At 46.2% G+C, this 14,502-nt stretch overlaps 2 protein-coding genes across 3 annotated transcripts; both read left to right on the top strand.

Annotated features, from left to right (window-relative positions):
* The first annotated feature begins 659 nt into the window (after positions 1-659).
* Positions 660-5,489, top strand: LOC100835439 (uncharacterized WD repeat-containing protein C2A9.03). Of its 2 annotated transcripts, none has more exons than XM_024461269.1 (10): positions 660-865; positions 1,029-1,210; positions 1,300-1,467; positions 3,094-3,180; positions 3,782-3,923; positions 4,020-4,124; positions 4,206-4,297; positions 4,380-4,485; positions 4,559-4,645; positions 4,728-5,489. In XM_024461269.1, exons 3-10 carry the CDS (start codon positions 1,445-1,447, stop codon positions 5,139-5,141), a joined length of 1,056 nt encoding a protein of 351 aa, XP_024317037.1. In that variant the 5' UTR covers positions 660-865; positions 1,029-1,210; positions 1,300-1,444; the 3' UTR covers positions 5,142-5,489. The 2 variants fall into 2 exon arrangements, with proteins under 2 accessions (XP_024317037.1, XP_003574462.1); XM_003574414.4 differs by having other exon boundaries at positions 661-865; positions 3,789-3,923.
* A 3,774-nt stretch (positions 5,490-9,263) lies between these two features.
* LOC100836054 (ethylene-responsive transcription factor RAP2-13) lies at positions 9,264-10,938 on the top strand. Its single transcript, XM_003574416.4, has one exon. The coding sequence runs from the start codon at positions 9,769-9,771 to the stop codon at positions 10,591-10,593; it is 825 nt and encodes a 274-aa protein (XP_003574464.1). The 5' UTR covers positions 9,264-9,768; the 3' UTR covers positions 10,594-10,938.
* The last annotated feature ends 3,564 nt before the right edge of the window (positions 10,939-14,502 follow it).

Consider the following 14,502-nt stretch of genomic DNA (forward strand, 5'->3'; position numbering starts at 1 on the left):
ATATATTTTGAAAAATTTGAGACATCATTTTTAGGACGGAAGGAATAGAAGTCTTTGACAATTGTTTTTTTTTACTCGAAAGACATATCTTTTTCACTGATCAAAAGAGACGACGATCATCCCTTCACATTTCACACATTGTTAGGGGCGAGCAGATTCATCAGCTACTGCATTATATACTCTCTAGGACAAAATCAAAGCTAATCACAACAAAAAATCATAAAGCAAGGGTAGCACATTCCCCAAATATTATTGCTACAGCACGTGTTAGCTCTTACTAACAAATTTGTTGACTCAATATGGTGGGCAAAAATTAGCGACAAAAACCAAACACACTCTAAAAAACTAAACTTGCCGCGCCCGTTGACAGGCGTCGGATCTGATACGGTCGCTCCACCGCACGGGCGAAGACCGAAGAGCAACCGACGGTCGGTCGGCTTCGGTGCTGATCCAGTTTTAAGTTAAGTCGCCGCCACCCGATCCGACCCAGACGCCGCACCTGATCCGCCCGCCCCGGATCCCTTATCCCGTACGGCACCGCCTGCTACGCGGCCCATGCCATCCTCCCACCGACCCACTGACCCGGAGGCCCCACCATCCCGCGGCTCGGTCGGCGTCTCCATCGCCCCCCCCATCGATAAAACCGTCACGCGCTCCGGCTGTCGGGGTTCCCTTCCCTCCCCCTTCCCCTGTTCCGCCTCCGCGTCGCGTCGCCTCGCCGCCTTCCATTCCCGTTTAGAGCGCCCCCCTTTTTGGCCCGCGCCCCTCCCCCAAAGGGGAAGGAAAACAAATCCCCAATTCTTCCCCCACGGTTCTCCGCGCCCCGCCGCTGCCCCGAGTTAGCCTCTGAATCGGATTAATCGTGGTGAGTTCTGGGACGGATTGGTGGCCTAGATTCGGGGGATTTTTTATTTTTTTTTGCGTGGTCTCGCCCCCATGTTCCCGAGTTCGGGGCCTGATTCTGAATTCGCTTTTGTGGATTCTCGGGGTGTTTTTAATTGGTGATGTTTTTTTCCCCTGTTTTGCAGTGTGATTTTGTTTTTTTGGTTGGATCGAGGCGTCGGTGAGGATGGACGAGTTCGAGCTGGAGGATAACCTAGAGTTCATCCTCCAGAGCATCCAGGAGCTCATAGAGGACCAGGGCGACAACAACCCCTTCGGCGAGGTCAACCAGAACGAGCTCCTCGCCAACCTCGTCAACTATGACCAGGTACGCCGAGGTTGATTCTGTCCACGGTTCGAGTTCGACAGCCGCCCCGCGTTGGAAAATTTATAGCCTTTTTCTCTCTTGTTTTGCAGGATAACATGATGCCAGACGTGTCCGCAGAGGACGTAGTGAACGGGAAGGACGTGCAGGGGATCCCGTGGGAGAAGATGATGTTCCCGAGGGATAAGTACCGTGACATGAAGATGAAGAGCTACAAGAATTATCAGAACCTCAGTTATGCCCGGGAGGATGCTTTGCAGGTATGGAGCTCTTGCGCAGTTTCTCTGTTACCTTTGTTTTATGTTCTCGCTCACTCCCTAGGCAAGCAACACTGAGTACCCTACCTAATTAGCCATTAGGTCTTCAGAATTTCCTCTTCACAATCTCTGTTATCATCGGAAAATTCACGGTTATATGGAAGGTTGCATCCGCGTGGACACATGAATAATCAGATAATGGCACAAAAAAAATCATTCTACTGAAATGGACATGCTGTTTTTGTGGAGTTTGCTATGTGTGAACAAATGTTTATTATGTTGAAGGTAAGCTGGGGTGCCTGACTTAGCTGCAAACCCAACAAGATAGATGAAAGTATGGCCGTATATGTCATATGAGAGCTCGATGCTCATGGGAATGGGCTTGGACTGTCCATGGGCAATTCACAGCTTGAACATATCGGATTTTAGACATCTAATTTTATCAAGATCAATCCAATACTTCACATGGATAGTTGGATAATTTGAACGAAAACAACAACGAGAATTTAGGATCGGAGGGAGTAATAGCTTGACTAGATTTAATTAGTCTCTGAACATAAGAGAGTTCATTGCATATATATCACTGCTGAGATCATGCATTAGTTCAATAATTTGGTCAAGTCATTACCTAAAACATGTGTAGTTTTCCCTGTAAGGTGCATATCGGCCTGATATATCATTTTATTTGGCCATAATGGGCTCCGGCCGACACATGTCTTCTGACAATGTTACAACAATACACGAGTTGGTGGCAACCAATATTACGAGAAGTTTGGTTGCAAGTGCTCCTTCCAGCCTTCCAGTTTTCTTATTTTAATAACAATTTATGAAATATGAACTCAGGTGTGTTCGCTAATTTTTTGGGCTGGCTGGGCGGGTCATTTTTAGGATTCCTCCCCACCATTACTTGCAAGCTACAAGTTTTGTGTCTGTTACCTGTAAGAGTGATAACTTTACCATGGAAAACCCCCCTTGCATAGTATTTACCTGGGATCTCCGCCACCCACGCCCAACTATTTCTGTAGAATTCTAACTGGAACCCGAGTTGGTTTCCAACACCACTGTTTATGTCTCAGTAAAATTTTGCATATTCAAAATATTCCTGCTGAATCAGATCGAACCGTCTGAACTGGGAACTCATTGGATACTTAAACCACAATGCTTAGTCTTGGATTCATGGCCATGCCATTAACATGCACGGACATAATTACACGTTAACAAATGAGGCTACCATATTTTTCAATACCGTCAACTCAAGTTGATAACTAAGCTGCACATTAAAAAGAACCTGTGTGAACTGGACCAACAAAATATGAACAACAATTTTAGGAACATGCGTGGAGTATTTCGTAAGAATTGCATTTTTCCACTAATGATTTCCTTAAATACGTTCTTTCGGTTGGATGGTGTACAGTCACTTCATGTGGAAAGATCTCTTGACTGTGTCACTGATACATTTCTAGAAAATAAGCCCGTTGTGCGAAAACTTATCAACATTAATTATTATGGCACAGTCTTGTCTTTATAATTAGAAGTTCATTGTACAAACAAACTTCTGAAAAAGTTTATATTGTTGGCTTGTTTGCTGACCAGCTTAAATCTTTTTTTTCTTTATATTTGATCATCCAGGACTGCAAACAAGTGCAAAAGGATAGCCCTTACTATGATTTCCAGTACAACACAAGACGTGCTCGGCCATCAATCGTGCATTTTCAGGTTTAAATCTACTCCGTTGTCATTCCAAACTGCCAGTGCAATACATGGGGCTTAATAACAGCTAAAGATGATCTTTCTGAACTGATCAGATCATGTTGTCCTTCAGAACTTATTCATGTTTCTCAAAATATGATTTGCCTCTTGTTATTGGTTCTCTGATACTGAAATTGAATTTGCATGTTACTGTGCTGTCTATCATCCAAGTATTATTTATATTGTGATGGTGTGAAACCAAGGGAGTGGATCACATTACCTCATCTAGAATTGAACTGATAGGTAGTAGCGTTGAGAGAGTTAAAAGCATTTTAGTTATTTCCTTCCCATGTTCCCTGATCGTTATTTAAAAAAAAAACATCAATAAGGTTGTTTCCCATTTTTTGGAGTCAATTTTCTTGATGCTGAACTCGTCAAATTCTGTAACTCAGATGTAACTAAGTAACTTGTTTCTCCATGTTTGGCGGTTACATCAGAACAACTATATGCACATATGGCCTAGTATCTCCTCTTGGTGTGCTGATGATCGTATGAAGTACAAATTATGCCTTAGTAGCACTGATGTCAAAATATAAGAGGGATGTAATTCTGAGTTCTGACGTTCAAGTTTGCAGTTGAGGAATCTCGTCTGGGCAACAACCAAACATGATGTTTATACAGTACACGATCAATCAGTGACACACTGGTCGTCACTGGACCAGATAAGCACTGAGCTAATCAATGGTGATGATTGCATTGTACCGAAACAGGTTTGTACTTCATCCACAGGTCCTTAGCTCTATTGTTGTTGATTCATCTTCTCTTTAGACTAAGACATGCAACACATTTTTCTTGTTGCTTGAAAGAGAGGACATGGTTCGCAATCTGTTGCAATGGTCCAGTTCACAACTATGGCGGTAGATGATAATTTATTGATACTTGGTGGTTTTCAAGGGGAGCTTATATGCAAGGTACTTTGGTGATATACCCTTATGCTTTGCAGTATAGTCTAAATAACTCATGACCTGATAAATTAATTTGATATTTGTTAGCGCCTGGAGGATGATGGGATTGTTTTCAGCACAAGAGTTACAGATGATGAGAATGCTATTACCAACTCTTTGGAGATCTACCAGGATCCCAGGTAAGATTTGGTGCTTTTAGAGTCTGCATATGTTATTTCCAGTTTCTTGTTAACAATGTTATAAGAAACTGTATAATTTCAGTGGATCAAGACGGTTGGTGGCTGCTAATAATGACTGCTCTGTCAGAATTTTTGATACCGAGTACTTTGATCTCCTTAAGCACTACGTCTTCCCGTGGTCTGTAAATGTAAGTAGCTGAGATCTGTTTATTCCATATAGTTGTGTCCATGTTTATTTACTAATATTTTGTTTTGAAACAGAGTGTTTCGGTGAGTCCCAACGGGAAACTCTTTGCTGTCCTTGGTGATCATGAGGATGGATTGGTAGTGGATCCCAACTGTGGCAAGGTAAGTGTGGGGATGTTTTTCTCAAGGTGATCTGTGCTTTCTGGTTAATCCTAATGGAGTATCCTTTCCTCCTTTGCTTTAGGCGATTGGTAAGCTTAGTGGGCATTTGGATTACTCATTCTCATCTGCCTGGCATCCGGATGGCAACATCTTGGCTACTGGGAGTCAAGACACAACATGTCGGCTGTGGGACATAAGAAACCTATCAGAATCCTTAGGGGTGCTTGGCGGAAGGGTCGGCTCAATACGTTGTATCAAATTCTCTCCAGATGGGCGCTTTCTGGCAACAGCAGAGCCTATAGATTTCGTCCATATCTACGACTCTTGGGCAGATTATGGCAAATCTCATGAAATTGACTTCTTCGGTGAAATTGCTGGTTTGTCATTTAGCCCAGACACCGAGGCCTTCTATATTGGTGTAGCGGACCAAACATATGGAGGTCTAATGGAGTTCAAGAGGAGGCATCAACATCATTACGTGAACTGCATGTGGTGATGTCTTTTGTTTAGCATGATTTGCTTTTCTAGTACATTCCTTCAGATGCGATTGATTGATCGTTTAACTGCTGCAAAAACTGCATGGTTCTAGTGAAGGCAACCAACAAAGAAGCTCATTGAAGCAGTTGCTGCCGTTAGTGACTCGCTGCAACGTCGGAAGCTTCTCCAGATGAATGATCTGGAGCTGTATAAATTTCTGAGTTTACCTTTGGATCTAGATGTCTGGGTTAACTTTTGCTCTCTAGCAACTCATGGATATAGTTATATGTATATACTTCCATTCCATTTCGCCAGATCAGTGTACATAGTCGGTGCTTTATCTGGACGATCACTTCCCCGTTCTCTATGCCTTGCGAATTGACAACAATATGCCATGCGGCGGGGGATGTCATTGTATGGTCTTAAGTTATCATACCTTGTCATCGTCAAGTCAATTCGTTCAAAAAAAAAGTTACAACCTTTTGGGGCTACCGGCTTGGAAACAATACAACCTCGTTCTTTCAAGTACTCTCTCCGTCCCACATCAAGTGACTTAAATTTGTTTAACTATGAATGTTTCTATGGTTAAAATGCGTCTAGATACATGGGATGAAGGGAGTAGCACTGAACCTTCCTCAGCAAGACAGAAGATAGCCTCGAGTAAGGAAAACAATCTCGAACGTCCAATGTGAACCTGACTGAACACGAATAGGAAAATAGAGAATCTCGAATATCGCCTCGGTGCGGGATGCATGAACCCAACTGATACATGTAACTAGACGTTTTTTAAAATAGATAGATCCATATTTGAGCAAATTTGAGACAAAAATTATGAAACGGATAGTGTATATTCCAATACTGGCCTGGTGTAGTAATGGTTTGTCCAGGCTCTCTTTCAGGATTAAAAAAGAAACCCATAATTTTGGATATCACTAGAGGTGCAACACAGGTATCCTAAAGGTATTTTTTGACTCTATTTAGCTCGGCCAAACGAATTAAAATTTTAAAATCATATCATTTTTTTTAAAAAAAAACTTGTTCATTTGTTAACTAAAGAGTATTGGAGGGTGTCAGGGTGCCCTAGTGGTAACCTTTTTGCATCTCTAGATATCATAGTTTGTGAAATTCTATGGAGAACAGAGGCACATAAATATGGGAGACTGATTTATTTGGATGCCTCGCAGAAATTTTGTAGGAAGATGAAAAGAGAAAATAGTCACACAAGAAATAAAGGCATTCTTCTGGAAGGTCCCAACTCATCTTATACTTTCAATAAAATTTCTATGAATTGGGCAGCCCACTGGAGAAAAAGAAATATCTTATAGATGCAACCACACCTTATTCTAAAAGAAAAATAAAATATACCCCATGGGAAATCCTTTTATGTGGTATGACTGGGAGGTATGCTCGCTATTCGGAAGACAAGAAATGATGTTTGTTGTAAGAGAGAAATTGTTCACCAAACTGAATCTGTTTGTGTTCCTACTGTGCTCGCTTTCTTCAGTTCTGGGCGATTCTTCACAAGCAAGGGTGGCAACAGGAGCTGACGGATGGATTTGCTGGTGTAACAGAGAATGTATTTCTGCTTCATTGAAATGAAAAATGGGGCTGGTCCGATTCGAAAAATGCAAAAGGTCCAACTTTTTTTAACTGTTGCAAAAAAAAGGTCCGACACAGTTTCAAATTTTCATTTTCAAGGGCGTCCGCCCCATGCATGTTAGTGAGACAACAGAAAGGATGTTTTCAAACGGGCAGAGGGAAGTTTTATCTGCTGCGCCTCTCTATAGCACCAGCAATCCAGCATGCCCAGTCTTAACGGTGGAAAAAAAAACGTTAACGGTAAGGGGGTTCATGCATGCACCTAGAGATGTGCGAATCCAGCTCTTAAATTTTTGTAGGTCCAACCACAAGCTGCGCCAGATGCGGCGTCGAACGCCGTGGAGTTTTTACGGAACGCGACATGGAGCATGTGCGTCTCCGAGTCCCAGAGTTGTTCACATGGCCATGGCGTGAACTCCTCGCAAAGATTCCACGATGCATGTCTCAAGCTCAACCACAACTGACTGAACCAGCCATCAGCTGGGGAAGAAAGAATTAATAGGAGCGGCTCGTTTGGCACGCCAAGAAACGCTCTGGGGAAACATCAGACGCAAGCAGCAAACTGTGGCGTACGTACTTTGCCATTTGGACAGCTAAAAGCTCACCCTGAGAATCAGAGCCATCTGTGGCTCGGCTAATCCGTTGGCACTTGGCAGGAGTTCACCGTGCGAGCAGTTTGGTGATCAGGTGCCTTGTGGCATAGGGTGCGTTTGGTTGTCCGGATAGGTGTGGATGGGACACAGATATCCATTTTCTGGCTGGATGGGGTGGTTGACGGCATCCAACAAAAGAGAATATTCCTCAAACATCCTGGCCAGCCATGTCCCGAAAAATCGGCCGGATGGGCTCATCCACCCTCTCCTCCCGAACCGTTTTCTCTATTCTATTTCTTCCTCCGCTCGCCGTCTGCATCTCCGGCTCCCGAGGCTCGCCGCCCGACAGCTGTAGCACGCCCGAGCCCCGCCGCCGACTGGTCTCGCGCCCCTTCGCCGGCTCCTCCGCGTCTCCTCCCTCTGTAGCCCGCCTGAGCGCCGCCATCGACTGGTCCCGCCCCCTCCGCCGGCTCCTCCCTCTGCGGCCCGCCGTCTGCAGCTTCCCTTTTGCCGGCGCAGCGCCGCTGCCACTGCTCTCCCCTTCTGCCGGCTGCTCCAGCGCCTGCCGTCCCGTCCGGCCCAGACCGCCACAGCCGACCGCCACCCTCCGGTTCCTCTCCTGCCGCAGGACCAGCGCGCGCCCCGTGCCTCCTCCTCCTCTGCTCCAGCGCCTGGCGTCCGGCCCCGCCCGCCATGCCTGCCCTCCGGTTTCCGTCAGGCTCTTGTCCGGCCACGCGCGTCTGCGCGGCGACGAGGAGCGCGAGAAGCTGTAGAGAAGAACACCGGGAGCTCGTCAGCGTCCAGCTAGCTCCTCGTTCGAGCGCGCGCGTCTGGCGCCCAGCTCTCTCTCGATCTCTCTTCTGGTCCAGTGGTCCTCTCTCGATCTTTCTTCTTGTTTAGAGAGTAGTCCTTTGCCGGTGATTACCATGATGATAGATGTTAAAAAAACCACAATGATTGCTATGCTGGTTGATCTCACCGTCTGATCTCAAATTGAGGCAGCTGCTGCAATTACCATGCCATATCCACCTATTTCTTGTCCATCCTACCAAATAGAAACCTGGCTCATCCAGCTTAAGCAACCAAACGCGAAAAATGGATATCTCTATCCATGCCATTCATGGTACCACGCAGTAGCTTGTGGTTGCCAACTTGCCGAGCCGTTTTACTCTTTACAAAAAAAAAAGCCGTTTTACCCCCCAGAAAAGGAAGAAGGTTGGTCCTGGCCTCCTGGGTTCCTGAACTGTACCGTCTCCTGAATCACTTGGGAACTGTAAATACTAGGTGTAAGATTTTTTTCCTTCTACAGAATATTTGCCGTGAACTGTACTAGTACTAGTACTTTTTTCTTCTTCAAAACATTACTACTATCTCAGTGTTTTGGCGTTCCGCCCGAATATTCCCAACGGTATCCTGGATGCTTAGTGATCAAGCTTTTCCGGATTAGCGTAGGCGTAGCTGTCAGCCCGGGCTCGGGACTTTTACAAATGTGGCAACAAGCAGGAACAAACAAACAAAACAAATCCACGCTGCCTTTCACGTCACCGGTGCACTGCACATTTGCGTGCACCTAGGACGAAACACGCGCGCGGCGCCTCTGCGGGAGATCCGTGGCAACATCCGCCGAACAGCAAACACCAACATCCCACGCTCCTATCTCCGCCACGTCTACAAGACCGACACCCGCCGGTCGCCTCTCAGGACACCTGCCGGTATTCCCCTACACGTGGCGCGGTACCAATGGCCCCGCGTCCCTGTTTGGTGTCACGTCTAGAGAATGCAGGGGAGCAGAGGAAGAAAAAACCGTGTGGACCCGTGGCCCGCCTGTCAGTGAGGAGGAGGAAGCTTCGTGGTGGACTAATTTGGATACAAGAGGAGATTAGCCAGGTGATTGGTCGTAGGCTGATGGGATAAGATTAAGAAATTTGGAAGCGCCGTTTGGTGCTTATAAAAGAGCTCCCTGGGTCTCCCTTTTATTCCCAAGCCAAGACTGAGACCTCCACACACACACCAAGAACACTTTCTTTCCCCACCGCAAAAGCCCAACCACCAAACCAACCCAAGCAAAATCCCCAATCCCCCACACACCATCTCCCGTGAGTTTTGAGCGAGGTAGACTTAGATCTGAGCGAGTTCTTGCGTCTTCAAGGTACGGTTCTCTTCACAGATCTTCCACACCCCTCCCTCTCCGCTCATCTTAGGGTCAGATCTGTTCTCTAGTTTTTTCTAGGTTTCCAGAACAGAGTTCCAGAGCCTTTTAGTTCCTGGATTTCTGATCTTTTTTTCTCTTCTGCTAGATTAACTGGATAGCCAATAGGGGGTTATTTTTGTACACCTCCTTGTGCCACCAATCCTATTTTTTCTGCCTGCTCTTTGATTTTAGTAAAGACCAGGCTGTTTATTTATTTTCTCTTTATTTAAAAAAATCCAAAAAAGAATCTGCAAGTCGATTCCATGGCGGCAGCTATAGATCGTCCCGCTGATCTGAAGATCCGCGATGCTCCGGCTCCTCAGATGCAGATGCTCCAGCCGCCGCCTTTTCACCCTTCCTTGCCGCCGCCTTTCCCCACCGGAGGAGCGCACGGGTACCACTACATGGGCTCCGCGCAGGGCCAGCTGAGCCCGGCCCAGATGCAGTACATCCAGGCCCGCCTGCGTCTCCCCCCTCAGACCGGGCTGGCCTCTCGGGCCCAGCCCATGAAGACCGCGGCGGCACGAAAGCCGGCGCCGGCGCAGCAGAAGCTGTACCGCGGCGTGCGGCAGCGCCACTGGGGCAAGTGGGTGGCGGAGATCCGCCTCCCGCGCAACCGCACCAGGCTCTGGCTCGGCACCTTCGACACCGCCGAGGAGGCCGCCGTCGTCTACGACCAGGCCGCCTACCGCCTCCGCGGGGACGCCGCGCGGCTCAACTTCCCCGACAACGCCGCCTCCCGCGGCCCGCTGGACGCCGCCGTCGACGCCAAGCTCCAGGCCATCTCCCACACCATCGCCGCCAAGAACGCGTCCTCCAAGAACGCCTCCAAGGGCGGCAAGGCCACGCCCATCAACGCGCCTGCAGCAGTGGCGGCGGTTGTGTCGTCCGGCAACTGCTCCTCCGGGAACTCTGGTGGCTCGGCCATGGATGACGGCTCCGAGACGACGTCTTCGGGGTCCGCGTCGGCGTCTCCGCTGGCCCAGCTCAACTTCGGCGAGGTGCCGTGGGACGAGTCGGAGAGCTTCATGCTCACCAAGTACCCGTCCTACGAGATCGACTGGGACTCGCTGCTCTCCTCCAACTAGGGTGATCAGTGTGATGTTAATCTAGGTGGCCCTTCGCAGATGAGGTTTTAGGCATTCTGCGCGGCCAAGTTGATCATTATGTTCGTTGCTTGTGTAGAAATTTCTCTTGTCGTAGTTGTCTGGGTTCCCCGGAGTCTGCCCGCCGGCGTCGTTTTTGTGACCGGCGTCTCCGGATGTAACTATGTCTAGCTAGCATTTAGCCAGCAGTGACTGCTTAGATGGAGTACAAAATTGGTGATGGTCCTGATCTTTCTAGGTCGTTGATGTTACTGTGAATTATCGTATTCAGACTATGCTTCTGTAAATGTTATGCGTTGATAGAATCTCCCTTTTTGTTTTCAACTAGTCACACTTGTTTATGCCTGTGCCTACTGAACTGCTTGTCCGTTGCTGACGGGGAGAGATGGCACATCTTCTTGAAAATGGTTCTTGGAGAATTAGAAAGCACAAAGTTCAGATGCAAGTTACCAGCAGCGATCAGATAAACTGAACTTTGAGAGCACCTCTAAGGATGGGCATTCAAGGCCACTAGAAATGGTTTGTCCCATACGGGTCTCTTGATTGCGCCAATCCTTCCCCTCCCACCTCAGAGGAAAAGACTCTACATGGCCACCTGGGCCATCATCGCTGCTGGCCTGCTGCCACAGCTGAGGACGAAACGAGAACTTCCAAATTTTGGCCTAAAAATATATGAAGCTTTCAACCTTTTTCTTACACTTTGACTAAAGTCGGGAAGCTTTCAACTGTGTTCAAAGAGCTCACTCCAATTTTTAAGAGATTTCAACTGAATTTCATACAGCTTTCAACTCAACAAGAATGAAATTCGAGATAAACTTCCATTAAACTGCACCAGGGTTTTCCAACGAAATTTTAATGCAAACCAAAATTAAACAATTAGAGACTTGAATCCTCAACAATCAAGGGTTCAAGAAGGAAGTGCAAGTTTCCTCTTAATATAAGAGTCTTTCAAGAACAAAGTGCACGTTTCGTCGGAATATAAGAAAGTTTTGGTGTTGAAAAAGTACTTCCGCCGTTCTTTTCTAACTTTTGTCCTAAGTCAAACACTCAAACGTCTTGAAGTGTGACCAAGTTTATAAAAAAAATCTAACATAAGATAAACCTAGAACATTTATATCTAGGAACATAAGTATTCCCTCCATTTCATAATTCTTGTTATGATTTTAGTTCACATTTCAACTAAAACTACGACAAGAATTACGGACGGAGGAAATTACTTTTGGCTTGAAGATCAAATTCGATTTTCTCCAAAGGCCCATGTTTTCTAGATCCTTGGGCCTTGGCCCTTTGGTTTATTGGTTGGATCAACGAAGACCGTAAACCTGCCTGTGCAACCTTAGGAGCTATTTGCGCATGTTCTTTTTCTTCAATTGAACTGTGAGTTGGCATGCAAATCATGCAAATCAAGTTCAATCGAATGGCAGGATGGTCCTTGTTCATCAAATTTCTTAGTCAAGCTATTCAAGGGCATGAAGCTAACTTATATCAACCAAAACATCCAGCACCGTATCCGTAATTCCGTATGTTTATATTTCCCAAAGCTCAAGATAAAGAACGACACGTACTGTATGTAATTTGGTGAGTAAATGGACCGATGACATAGAATCGCCTGGACCGCTTGTTGAGATCACGGGAGTGGGAAATGGATCATCGGCCTTGGGGAAGGCTCTAATAAGTTTTCGCAAAAGAAAGACAGGCTCTAATAAGGCACACCCCCTAAATTTCCTTGTGTTGGGCCGATATATAAGTGGGCTGGGTGTCGTTCGTCCCCTCGCACAAAGAAGAAGTACGGGTACATTTGGATCATTAGCTAACTTGTTTAGTCCCACCTGGGGTGTTCGAGCGTGCGCCATCCAGCTCTTAAGTAGGTAATCTCTTACCTTAGCGTGCCGAAATGAAGGCACACGCAGCGCTCGAGGACTGCGAGGTTACTCGTGTCGTGGTGGCGCAATGTGCGGTATGCACATGTAGCATTCAAAATCAAGGATTAATGATTAGAGCCACCATTTAGTTCAACGAGCATATGCTTGGCAAATTATTATTTTTCTCATTTTCAGGCAGCAAGCATAGGAGCCAAATTATTATTTTGCTGATTTTTTTTCATGTACTACTGGAGACGTACGCACTTTACAAGGCCGGCAAACGACGGCCACGCGCATTGGGCAATCAAATTAACAAGAAAAAAAGAATCGGCGTTAATCCCAGCGATGGTGCTCTTGGTCTTACGTACACGAGTACGTACGCACAGGCACAGAGTGTATATATAGGTGCCACTTAGCAACGGCATTACCATAAGCACGTACAGCGGTCGCTACTAGCTCTTTCATCATCATCATCTCCTTTAATTTCCTCTCAGGTGTGCATATATATATATATTCTCGATCTACCTGTCATCTCTGTGGATATATATACTGTCTGCAGCCATGCATTTCTCAATGTATACATAATTTGTCGATTGATTAATTCCCACAGTTGCAAGAGGATGGGCAGAGGCATGGCAGCCATGGGTGGCGACGACCAGAAGACGTCCTGGCCGGAGGTTGTGGGCTGGGACGTTATTGCTGCGGGGGAGAAGGTCGTCGCCGACAGGCCGGACGTTCATCTGGAGGTCCACCGTGTCGGCTACACCGCGCCGCCGGGGTACGACGACGAGCGCGTCCGTCTCATCATCGTCGCCGACCCCGGAACCACCATCGCCCAGACGCCCGTCGTCGGCTAGCTTGATCAAGCTAGCCTGGCCCTGCATGAATAATGCGCGCATCAAGTTTCATGCGTAATACGATAAATAAATGAAAAATAATTGGGGGCTTGTAATATTGCCGTTCGAGCAATACGGATGGACAATATGCTGCTAGTTGCGTGAACCTGTGATGTGCCTCGTGGGGTGAAATTCAGTTCTTTACTTTGAAATAATGGATTAATATTGTGTCTTTAATAGCTGTGGTCTAATCTTACATGAGTATATTACTTGTCAAGAAAATAGAGTAAAATATATCACTAGTATATAAATTCGAAACAAAGGAACATGTTAGTAAAGAACTCAGAAAACAAACATGTAAGTTCGTAAACTTGAGTCGGTGATACATATTAATACAAAAACGATTTAGGAAGGCTAAAAAGACACATGGCATGGTCCTAAACTGCGTCTTGTAACTAGGTTCATTCCACGTGTTCACTTTTAGCTTGCCGAGCCTGTTTTGGACTAACGTGTTTTACTGACACTAGTTCGTAGACTTGTGCGTGCATTTTCTGAGTTCGTGGATTTAATTGTTCATGTTCTTAAAATTTTATGGACTAACGGTGTATTTTACTTAAAAAAAATACATAGGTGGTTTCTGGACCTTTTTAATACCTATCACTTTTTAATTGTTGAACCCGATAGGCTTGATCCCTTACCAAATCTAAAGTGGTAGTAATTCGCTGACTGGCATGTTTTTGGTCGTGACCGTGGGGCTCACTTGTCAAACTCCTGTCTCCCGGAATTTCTTATTCCTGCTCTGGCAAGTACTTTGTGTTCGAGCGTGCGCCCAATAGGCAAACAATTCTAAGGACGGTATTTGCTCTAGGCTGTCAAACAGCTAATAGACCGAGAATAAGAGGGTAGGATAACGGAAGGTTACCGGGCCGGCCCACAACGGCTGACCAGCCCAGTTAATACGACGAGTTCGGAATCACATCCCACCACTCGTGATTATTGTCCTCTAAAAAAACCACTCGTGATTATCCCCCCTAAAAAAAACTCGTGATTATTGCTCTTCGTTAAAATTGCAAACGATGCTTCGAGCGAAACTGCCCAATATCCCCTGTGATTTGTTCCGTCGAAAGCTTTGCTGTGAGATATATATACCTAAAGTTCAGTTTTCAGTTTAATTGATCTCCTTTTACCCGCAA

Source organism: Brachypodium distachyon, chromosome 3, assembly GCF_000005505.3.
Source record: "Brachypodium distachyon strain Bd21 chromosome 3, Brachypodium_distachyon_v3.0, whole genome shotgun sequence".
Taxonomy (NCBI): domain Eukaryota; kingdom Viridiplantae; phylum Streptophyta; class Magnoliopsida; order Poales; family Poaceae; genus Brachypodium; species Brachypodium distachyon.

Bases quoted from the DNA above. Each gene is read 5' to 3' on its own strand.
- LOC100835439 (XM_003574414.4), top strand. From the start codon at position 1,070: ATGGACGAGTTCGAGCTGGAGGATAACCTAGAGTTCATCCTCCAGAGC. The intron at 3,181-3,788 runs GTTTAAATCTAC...TCAAGTTTGCAG, and splicing joins CATCAATCGTGCATTTTCAG to TTGAGGAATCTCGTCTGGGC. The intron at 4,486-4,558 runs GTAAGTAGCTGA...GTTTTGAAACAG, and splicing joins TCTTCCCGTGGTCTGTAAAT to AGTGTTTCGGTGAGTCCCAA.
- LOC100836054 (XM_003574416.4), top strand. From the start codon at position 9,769: ATGGCGGCAGCTATAGATCGTCCCGCTGATCTGAAGATCCGCGATGCT.